This window comes from Cinclus cinclus, chromosome 1 (genome assembly GCF_963662255.1).
Source record: "Cinclus cinclus chromosome 1, bCinCin1.1, whole genome shotgun sequence".
Lineage (NCBI taxonomy): Eukaryota > Metazoa > Chordata > Aves > Passeriformes > Cinclidae > Cinclus > Cinclus cinclus.
The window spans coordinates 116889145-116900507 of NC_085046.1; the positions used below are offsets into that span (position 1 = coordinate 116889145).

General features: G+C 49.7%; 1 protein-coding gene across 1 annotated transcript; it reads left to right on the forward strand.

Annotated features, from left to right (window-relative positions):
- Window positions 1–793: 793 nt before the first annotated feature.
- Window positions 794–1693, forward strand: BHLHE22 (basic helix-loop-helix family member e22). The gene has a single exon (XM_062501978.1). The coding sequence runs from the start codon at window positions 794–796 to the stop codon at window positions 1691–1693; it is 900 nt and encodes a 299-aa protein (XP_062357962.1).
- Window positions 1694–11363: the final 9670 nt, after the last annotated feature.

An 11363-nucleotide genomic window follows, 5' to 3' on the forward strand; every position in this document is an offset into this window, starting at 1 on the left:
GAACATCCTTCGATCTAAGTAGGGCTTTTAGTGTGCTCATTGATGAGTGAAAGTCGCCACACATGTCAAGCTAAAGGCAGTTGTTGGGTTACTAACAGGACACAACGTCTTGCAAACATATGCGTTAAGCTGTGTATACAGATGGCGGGGAGAATAATGGAGCAGGCGCCTCTTATAAAGCTCTAGCTGCTGCCTGTCTTCAGACCTGGGAAAAGAAACTATTCAGACTCAGGGCCAGATAGCGCCTGGGATTGTTTGTTACCGTTTTAATCCTATTAATTAAAACGTTAACCTGATTGGGTAGAAAGCTCTGTCCCAACAGGCGAGTCTTCTTCATAATAACCTACTCTCAGAGATAATGATGTAAAAGACTCCCCCGTCTGCGGCGGCTGCTGGTTGATGGGTCCGGAAATCTCTTGAAGGTGAATCCAAGCAAGATAAACGGTGGAAGCGGCTCCACTGGCAGCGCACAATGCCCCAGCGCGGCGCCTGCTGAGGGCGAGCCGGAGCCACAGCCACAGCCCGAGCCACAGCCGCTGCCGAAGCCGCAGCCCGAGCCGGAGCCGCCGCCCGAGCCGGAGCCACAGCCGGAGCCGCCGGAGCCGCAGTCCGAGCCGCCGCCGGAGCCAGAGAAGGGGCAGCCGCGGCGCCGGGCACGACGCAGCCCCGGCGGGAGCCGGGAAACGATTTCTGCCAGCGGGACGCCGGGGAGCCGCCCGCCGCGGCGCGGAGCCTTGGAGGAGCGGGCCGGGAACTGAGGGGGGCGGAGGAGGCGGAGGCGAGCGGGGCGCCGATGGAGCGGGCGCTGGGGCTGCCCGCAGAAGAGGACCTCTTCCACAAGAGCCTCGCCGCCTCGGCCAAGCGCATGGAGTCCGCCTTCCGCTCGCCCCCGGGGCTCGACCTCTCCCACCCCCGCGACCGCCAGCCCTCGCCGCTCGCCTGCTACGAGGCGTCGGAGCCCGAGGCGCTGCTGCAGCCCGGAGTCGGCGGCGACCCGCTGGCGCTGCCGCCGGGCTCCGTCTGCGTCAAGTACGGCGAGAGCGCCAGCCGCAGCTCGGTGGCCGAGAGCAGCGGCGGCGAACAGAGCCCCGACGACGACAGCGACGGGCGCTGCGAGCTGGTGCTGCGCGGCGCCGGGGGGGACCCGCGCGTGGCCTCGCCGGCGGCGGGCGGCGGCGGAGGGGGGGGCGGGGGGCTGAAGGCGGCCGAGGGCAGCTGCTCCAACAGCCACGGGCACGGCGGCAGCAAGAAGTCCAAGGAGCAGAAGGCGCTGCGGCTCAACATCAACGCGCGGGAGCGGCGGCGGATGCACGACCTGAACGACGCGCTGGACGAGCTGAGGGCGGTCATCCCCTACGCGCACAGTCCCTCGGTGCGGAAGCTCTCCAAGATCGCCACTCTCCTCCTGGCCAAGAACTACATCCTGATGCAGGCGCAGGCCCTGGAGGAGATGCGGCGCTTGGTGGCTTATCTCAACCAGGGCCAGGCCATCTCGGCCGCCTCCCTGCCCAGCTCCGCCGCGGCGGCGGCGGCGGCGGCGGCGGCGCTGCACCCCGCCCTCGGCGCCTACGAGCAGGCGGCCGGTTACCCCTTCAGCGCCGGGCTGCCCCCCGCCACCTCCTGCCCGGAGAAATGTGCCATCTTCAACAGCGTCTCCTCCAGCCTCTGCAAACAGTGCACGGAGAAGCCTTAAGCGCCGCCGCCGTGGCCGCCCCCCGCCGCGGCCGCGGCCCCGGGGAGCGGCGAACGCCGGCCGTCCGGTCCCGGTCCCGGACCCGCACCCGGACCCGGACCCGGGCCGGGGGGCGCGGAGGCGGCGCAGGGACTGATCGCTGTCCGGGCCCCGCCGCCCTCTGCCCGGATTCGCCTCGCCTCGCCTCGCTCTTCTCCTCGGGTGCCGGCGAGACGGGACCGCGACGGGAGCCAGCGTGCGTGCGGCGGGGAGGGGGCGCGGGGCCGGGGGTGCCGCGGGGAGGAAGGAAGGCCCGGCCCGGGGGGCGCCGGGGGGGCTCGCTGCGCGTCCGGACAAAGGAGAGGCCGGGAAATAGCAGGCCGGGCTGGGAGCCGGGGCTATCAGCCGGGGACAAATCAGAGAGGGCACTTGAACATAGATTTTTTTTTTTAATTAATTATTATTAGCAGTATTATTATTATTCTGAGCCAGGAAACAAACTAACTTGAAATGTAAACTTATTATTTAAGTGACTCGCAGAAACAAAGAGACTGGAACACTGCTATGGAAGACTTTGTATTTTTTATCGTCTCTAAACTTTGATCCTGTGAAAATGCGCAAAGTTTGGTGAGAGTGATTTAAAAAAATCGAGAGAGTTAAAAAAAATGACAAAAAATAACTGATCAAACCCCCTACTCCGTGTGGCTGAAAGTAACGCATTTTTAAAAGAAATATTTATGTGCACCTTGTTTCTTTCCACTTTGCAGTGATGTATAAACAAGACATGCTATTTATTTGTTATTCTTTAAAATGACCCTTCCACGCCAACAATATTTAACATGTGTTAAGGTCATGGGTCTTATGTGCAGTTACTTTAAATGCTTCTGAAATTCTGTTTATGGATTAACTTAAACTGTGTGCCAAGTACTTAAAACATTTATTTGCCAACAACATATAAACAGAAATGTTGATGTATCCGAGCTGCTTAGGTTTATGAAAGGTCATCTGGATTTTAAGTTGCATCATCCCTGTATTTAAATTGAGCTTTAATAAATTGCTTCAGTCCAAAAATTACAGGAAAAGTGTATTCTTAATTGCTCAACCAACTAATTTTTGAAAGGGTACTCTTTGCATCATAACAGGTAATAACTATTTACTTTTACGAGGCATCAGAGCAATAGCTGCTACAAGAACACTTGCCAAGCCAATATTTTCCCAGGCGCTGTGTTTTCGAGGTATAATTTAAACTGCTTTTAATGTGTACGTAAATTATTCTGACTGTGGATGATTATTTAAGTTGAAATACTTTAAAATACTTTAGGCTAATTTACAGAAAGCGTGGAATTCTTCTCTTCCTTTTTCAGGGGATGTGGGGGGGGCGGGTTTATGGTTTGTGATTTTGTTTGGGTTGTTTTGTTTGATTTTTTTTTTTTTTTAAGAAAAATGAGAGATGAAAAGCAAGAAGTAGCTATTTACCCAAAGTGAGCCTTCAGTTTGAGTTTGCATGGCTGGGTGGCTGTCTCTCTGCCATTTGTAAATCAAGAGGTTTTTTTCATATTCTTTTTGTTAATTTTTTTTTTTTTCCTTTTCAAAAACGAGTCCTGCTATTTTCCAGTACTTGCAGATAATACAAATTCGGACTGTCAGGTTGGATGGCAAAATAGGAGCCATGATGGATCTGTTGGCAGGTCACGGATGTGTAAAGAGTGATATATATTAAATAGGTCAATCAGATTATGACAGCAATGTACGATCGTTTGTATGTGTATCTATGTCGGAAAGAATCTTTATTAAAATATTTTGAACAAACGCTTGTATTACGCTGTGCTTTGTTAAGCATATCTATCCAGATTTAAGGGGGTGGATGGTGGGGGTACGTAGTTTTCCTTCCTTTGCCTTGCTCTGAGTGCGCCCCAGTACGCTCCCCGTCGCCCCACTCTCGGCTCCGGGTGTCCAGGCAGGGAGACGACAAGTTCCTCGCTCGCTGCGTTCCTCCCGCTCCCGTGGCAGGCGGACGGCAGCCGTGGGGCAGCGCCGGGCCCTGCCCGCCCGTCCCGCTGGTCCACGCCCGCCCCGAGCCCTGGCGCTGGATGCTCTCGGGGTACGCTGCGGGACCGCCCCCCGCCTCCTCCCAATCCGCCGAGTTTTGGAGCCGCGCCTCCTCTCGTGGACCCTCCGCCCTGCCCCAAACCCGAGGGCAGGGGAAGCGGGGAGCCCCCCAGGCTGTCTGCTCGGCGCTAAGCCCGGGCCGGGGGTCCCGGTCCTGCGGCTCCACCCTCCCCTCGGGCTGCCCGGGCCGGCGCCGGGTGTCCGCGGAGCCGCCTCTCCCAACGGCAGCACCACAGGCGGGGGAATGGGATAAATATTTTCTGCTCCACTTCCCATCAAAAGAGATTAATCAGAACCTGTAACTTTTCAGGAAACATAACTGTAAAGTGCCACGGAGCTGTGGGAAGGCAGCCCAGAGAGGGTGGGCAGATCAGCCCCCAGGCGCAAGGAGAAGCGTCTCTCAGCATTTACTAGACAAAGGCTGGGTGCGTCTAATTATGATTATTAAAACAATTTCCATGACGATGTCTAATATTATGTTAATTTGAAAACAACTGTGTATGAAAACTGTCGACTATAATACCTAAATTCATTTAATGAAACACATCGTTAAGGCAATTAAACCTCCTGGATGTGATTAAGGAACATAATTACGACACTGTTCTGCGCCATAATTGGGTGTCTTTAATCAAGGGGTAAAGTGATCAGCAACACAGCCATTAGTTTGTATTGTTCTGTCTCTGCTGTCCATCATTCTGATTAGGAATTAACCACCGCCACCAGCTTGGCGTGGTGCGTGCCTGTGTGTGTGTCTGTGTGAGTGTGTGTTCGTGCATATAACATCGCAGGACACATTTGCTGCAATATTCACCGCCTAATGTCTCTGGCTACCGGGCGGGCTTCCTTCCCGGAGAGGTTCCCCTGGAAGGCGCTGGCGCTGCCCGGCTTTGCCCGGCCGTGGGGTGGGGGAGGACAAGACAGGTCCCAGCAAACTCCTGGAGCGGCCGGGACCTAAGGTGGGGAGAAGGCAAGGGGCTGGGGGAGGCCCACGCCCTGCCTCCCGATTCCCGTGGGCAGGGTCCGAAGTGTGCGGGCCGGGCCTGGAGCGCTCCCCGCCGGCTCTGGGAAGCGAGGTCTATGGCACATGGAGCTGTTGGTCCGTTCACCGCTCCCTCTCTCGCCTGCATCTGCTTCGGAGCGACGGGACAGCGGAACGAAAATCTTTCTCATCCCTGGCTACCGCTGCCGCCCGACTTTGGGCTCTCTTTCTTCCTCTTCCATCGCTTCGGAGGGGGACGAGGGGTCCGTGCCGGGTAGAGGTGCTACCACTCCTGGCCCCACTCCTGTCGCGCTGCACCGGGCATCCTCCTTGGGAAGTGGCACGGAGCCACTGGGCCAGTCCCTGAGCAGGTCTTGCCAAGGCAAGCGTAATGTGTGCCGGGCTGGGGGGAGGAGAGAGGCTCCCCCGCCTCCCTTAAAGCCTGACAGATCACTTAGCCAGAAATGAACATGTACCCTTTCAAAAGAGCTTCTTCCCCGTTTCCAACCACCCCACGGAACCGGGATGTCCCTCAGCCTCCTCCGGAGCTCCCTCTGCTCCCGCCGCCCAGCCTGGCTCCCTTTCCCGGCCCCTTACCCCGGCTCGGAGCCTAGATTGTCCCAGCATGAGTGACATTGGCTTTCCTAATGTAATGACTTATGAAAGATATAATCATGTGTTAAATTGAATCCTCCGCTTAACTGTTAATGGTGTGCTCTGGGCACATTTACGTATTAGATGCTATGGTAACTAATTACCACTAGAAGAAGGGATAATACACTTTCCAGACTTTGACAAATAATTATGAGTGTTCACATCCCTGCTAGCAGCAGTTGCAGCGGATCTGCTGGAATGAGTAAGTGAATAAATGAATGGGTAAGTGAACTTGTGTGCATGGAGGGGACTAGATAATGAATAGTGGTCAAGTGAGTTTTCTTATTAAAACCTTTAATGAAAATGTGATTTAGGGTGGAAGGGGGAAAAAAAGTGCTACGCTGCCTCTAAACGTAATTAAATCGCGTAATATAAACATCAAAAACATAAATAAGTTTGCTTTTAATTAAAAGTCAGCAGTCAAAGTAAATTATCCACGTGCTCGGAAACTTTACAGCAATTAGCACTTTTTTTTTTTTTTTTTTTTTGTGGCGGTGGTGGCGGTGGGAGGCTATTAGGAGGTAAAATAGACGAGCCGGGACTCCATGACTCTCTCCAGCATCATTTGTAACTGTGATCGCACCGCCCCTACCCACAGGCCGGAGGGATCCTGAGGCTCTAAGCAAACGGCAGAAGAGCTCCTTGTCGGAGCGGGACAAAAGTTTGGGGAAGTCGCTCTGGCCTCTGTGCCGGCCCCGGCCCCCGCCGCCCGCCCGCTCCGTCAGGGCTCGGTCCCCGGGGCCGGGAAAGCTCCGGCACTAGCGGAGCCCACGGAGGACGTAGGGCAGGTTCTCCCTGAAGTGTTGCGCACGGCTTAGGCAGGCGCCGCAGGGGTTAAGCCGATTGTGCCCGTTCCTGCGCTGCCATCCCGCCGGGCAGGGGCAAAGGCAGGAGCCGCTGCCGGGAGCGGGAGCCGGCACGGCTGCCCCGGCCCCCCAGCCCCAGCCGGGGGCTCGTAGCAGCCGACCACGTAGCAGAGGGGACATCTGCTAAATGAGCACAGAACTACAGCCAGCCCCATTTCCCCCTGGTCACTCATCAGCTCGGTGTCACCCAGCCCGCCCACACCCGCCCCCGAAGCGCTCCGGAGGGGAATTTGTTCTGGTTCGGCTCGTTCTCCAGCCTCGGGAAGGGTTAAATCCTTCCCCAAGCCCCTAGTTGCCCTTGTCCTCTCAACCTGATTCAGAGACGTGTAATAAAATAGGAAGCAAATTTATGGTCTGTTTCAAGCACTTTACTGCTGTATTTTTAAATTCATATATGCACATATAAGAACTATGATCTGTGAATAATTTGAAATGCTATAGGAAAAGGATGTATTTTAGATCAAACGTAACCGTTTTCTTACATAATTGTCTCGGATTAAAATAAAAAAATAAATATACATTTCGAAGAGAGACAAAGCTGAAAATCTAATGACAGCCATAAACTGCTAGACAGCCATAAATTAACGTCTTCATCAAACACTGAAGGGATCAGTGCTTATCTAAATCAACAATTATTTCTTCCGAGAAGTTGCAGAACAGATTGTCCCTTTAATACTATTTTTAAATCTTCATAATTGAGGATTAGGGAAAAACAATCGCCTTTCCAGAGTAAACCTCCTTTCCACCAGCCGAAGCCCTCCAAACTCACTGAACACCCAAATCTCTTCCCTAGGAACCTCCCCGGGGGTCCCGTCCCCCTTCCCACTGCAGCATCCCTAGTAACTCGTGATGCTTTTAGGAAAGGGCACGCAGGAATCTTTCTCACCCCCCCTCTCCCCTGATTTTTATCGCGGGCCGGGGGAGGTGGGATCGCAGGGAGCACAAGCCGGCGGCGGGAACCCGGTGGGCAGCGGGCGGGGATACGGGCGGGCGAGGTGCGGGTCCCTGCCGCTGCCGCGGGCCGGGGGCATCCCGGAGCGGAGCCATCCCGGAGCGGAGCCATCCCGGAGCGGCAGCATCCCCCGGTGCTTCAACCACGAGCTCAACTAATGCCCATCCGCTTTTCAGGTTCAAAGCTTTAGCGAGGCGGCACTTCTCCCAGCTGCAGCCACCTGCGATGCCGGTTTTGCAAGAGGCTGATGCTAAGAATTCATTTTTAAAAGGGAACTGAAAGATACGTTGTGAAGAGAGGAGATTCACTGGCTCACAAGATGGAAAAGAGACAGGGAAAGACTTGCTGCCTGTAGGAGGTTAGCAAGAGACTAAACTGTTTGGAAGAAAGAGATAGTTGGAAAGATGAGCTGATGGGGAAGAAGTCACTGTCAAAAGTCTTCACAGGGTGTTTGCTTACTGATTTTTACTCTCCCTGTAGCCAGAACTTAGACTTTTATTCAACTTCTCTGTACTCATAGCTGCTGGTTTTGGGGAAAAGAAAAAGAAACCAACACTTTAGTGTCACAATTGGTTTAGCAAGTCTTTGAAGATAAAGAGAATCCTGCAAGGCTTCCAGCAAGAACAGCTGAAGCTCAGGCTTCCTTTGATTAATTATTTTGGTGTGAATAGTTTTGAAGACAAGCACATTTCTGCTATTACGAATTATGTACTCAGATAATCTCAGTACATGAGATCCCAGGAAAGCCTAATGCGTAGAATAAACACAGAATGAGTTATATGAGGATCAATATCCCACTACAACTTACTTGCTTTCACTTTAAAATGGAACAATGTCTACCTTTTTCTGACATGCTTTTATATGTTTCTTCATATTTATTACTAATTATAAACATAGACAATAACTTAAAGATCATGATACTTTCATAAACATAACTTTGAGGGGTGTTTTTGTAACAAGACAATTTTTCTATTATGTAGTGGGTATGGCAACATGACTAGGTGGGATACATAGGCTGGTTTAGGCAGCAGACAGGAAAATACTTCACTTTCTATAGCCTGGCAGTCAGAGTAGCCCTATTCATATGAGTTAAACATATGCATAAATTGATACCTTGAACAGTTTTAAAATACATTGCTATACAAATAACATCAAGACAGTACCTAGTATCAAATCAAATACTAGATAAAATAACAGTGTTAGGGAGTCTCACTAACTCCTTCCTTTCAAGCTATCTTTCAGATCATTATGGAAAGCTCATTCAGAAATGTGCCCTTCAAGGAATCTTGAACAATGCCACTTTTTAATTTATAAATTTCAGCAACTTCTAATATAGCCTGGAGTTAAAACAATTGCACAGCTACACACACATTTATCAAACCCAGAAAATACTGCAGGTCTGTCTTCTCCAGGAAGTATCTTCAATAACCCTCGCAGACATACCTGACAAGCATTTCTGCATGAAGGAATGGAGAAACATCGATGTCTTTAGGCTACAACCTTCCTATTAAATACCTACTCGTAGAACTCAGCAGCCACAGTGATACCTAGTAAAGCCAAGGTGTGCTTTGCTTGTGCAGTGCTGTGTATCGTAACAATTTCATTCATATCCCCTTTTAAAATGAATGATCTGTGAAGACAGAATATTTTACTTTAGCTAGTACATCTTGTACTACATGGAGGTTTACAAAAGCAAAAGCCTAGCAGTTGTACTTAGGAATCACTAGATGACTGCAGATTTTTATACCAATTTTGAATAATGTCCTAAGAATGTCAGAACTATCACTTTTTTTACCTCCTCTGATGAGAACTGGCTTATGTTTCATGGTGGGGGGGAGGGTGTGGTAAAAAAAGACACTATCATTTCCAATATTCAGAGGAGTTTCTGTATTCCACTGCTGAATTAAAGGCTTTTTTTTTTTATTACAGAAATATCGTCAAGATCAAGTAACAGAAAAATGTAGAATGTTGAAATAATAATTAAAAAGTTAAAGCAATAGTTGTGAATCTGTGAGAAAAGTATAAACATAAGCTGGAAAAAATACCATGGAAAATCATCCAATATTAAAATAGATATATTCCTTTTTATTGTGCCCTTGAAATACAAAATTCCTTTAAGATGTTAGATTACTAAAATAACGAAATTTTGATTTTCTTGCTCAGAAGTACCTTAGTTATCTAGGAGCCTGAACAATGGATATTAAGTGTTAAAGAAGAACCTAGCCACTGTTCATCTATATACAAATTGTGAGTTTGCAAAATTAAGAGCACTTGGCAATGTCTTGAATGACAGAAAGTTCACTAATGACAAGATGAAAGATCATGTATAATTCTACAAGAGAAATTCACAGACCAGTAATTATTAATAAAAAAGCAGTGCCAAAAATAGTGACATGCAGCTGGCTTAAAAGCATAAACAAAAGAACAACTCTTCCATGGTTTTGTATTATTACATTAGGACATACTGACAGAGATATGAAAATGTAATTTGCAAACACGTACACAAATACTAGATGGTTTCCTAAATAATGGAACATTTAAAAAAGTTTACAATAGCATCTAGCAGCACTAGGTGCCAGCATGAAAATGGCGGACATTCAATCTGTAAATTAAAAAACGAAGAATAATTAAAAAATTATGTTTTAGCATTCACACTAGTTCGCGATAAATTAACTTTCTTCTTGGGTGCTATAAAGGACCATACTGACTTAAAAAACCTATTTTTAATGAGAAAAAAGGTGCTTTTTTTTAATAGTAGAAGATACTATTGATACAGCCATAGACATCAACAATTTACAGTCAGAGGCTGGTAGCAACCAGCCGAGTCACATCTCAAATGGATGGGTGAGTGCACCAATTCATCGGGAACACCAGAGAAATTCAGCGGGTACCCATGTGCTCCTCCTGCCTGACCCTGCACCTGCCAGGGCTGTGGATGCCTCCAGCAGGTACTGCTGGGCTGGCAGGGCAGAGCTCCCCTGCTGAAGTGGAGAGGTGGGAGAAGGAAGCACAGGTTTGCCTCCCCCCACCCTGCCCTGCAGCCCCACCTGCACCTGAACGCTGGCAGACACCACTGCTGTTTCTGCTTAGATGATTTTGCCTCTTTGTGCTCCAGTGACAGACACTCGAGCTGCACACTCCTGGGTCCTGCAGCAGAGGAGGTCACCAACAAGGGTGCTGTGCCCTGTGTAATGAAACGTGCTCTTCTTGGCACACCATCCTGCAGCTAGCTTGGCTCCAGCTGAGACTTTTGGGGATGCTACACCCTGCTGTGCTGTCTCAGCCTATTGACCAGGAATACCAACACCATGGGCCTTTCAGTCGTGCTCCATGGAGACTGAGTCACTCCTGGTCAGACCAGCTACTGACTCTCAATATATCCCCTCCTCAGCTGCTGAATACATGGACCAGAAGGGCTTAACCTCTCTGTCCAGCTCCAGCTCTCATGAGTTTACATGGGGATGAGGCTTACTTCCTCAGCAGCTGAGGTATGCCAGGGTAGTAGTGATGCATTGCTTACCAGCCAAACCAATCTACCGGAGCCCGGGTTACCAGGGACACAATTCCAGGCCAGGCTGGGCAGACCCTGCTTTGCATTTGATTATATTTGGTTCCTAAGCAAAAAAAGCAAACAACTTTCATCCCAGAAGAATGCTGGCCTCTTGCGAGGTGCTCTCTAACTCTGATGCAAGGCCTCCAAGTGGCTTCATAAAGGTTTCCTGCAAGTCCTGAGAAAGAGTCTGACCCTTTTCTCTCTTTTTTTTTTTAAATGGAACATACCATGCAGATTTAATTTGCTACTTTGGAGACAATTTAGTTCTTCTTTTAATTTCAGAACAGATACTATACAAATTGATCAGCAATTAATCTCAAACTACTAATGATTTGCATGTACTTTTGGCACAGTCCTATTATGCCCTATCAAATTATGCAGCAGTCAGTGATGCTGTAATTCAAAATCCTAAAAATAGAATACAATTATAAAAAAGAGACTTCTGTTTAAAACAAATACCCACTGTTATTTTCACAGTTGCTTCAGGTTTGTTTTAAAGTTGGATGCCAAAGAGGGACTCATCATAATTGTAGCATGAGACATTTTACAGCTTATATATAAGCAACATCGGAATACAG

Excerpts from the sequence above, each read along its gene's own strand:
- BHLHE22 (XM_062501978.1), top strand. The coding sequence starts at position 794 with ATGGAGCGGGCGCTGGGGCTGCCCGCAGAAGAGGACCTCTTCCACAAG.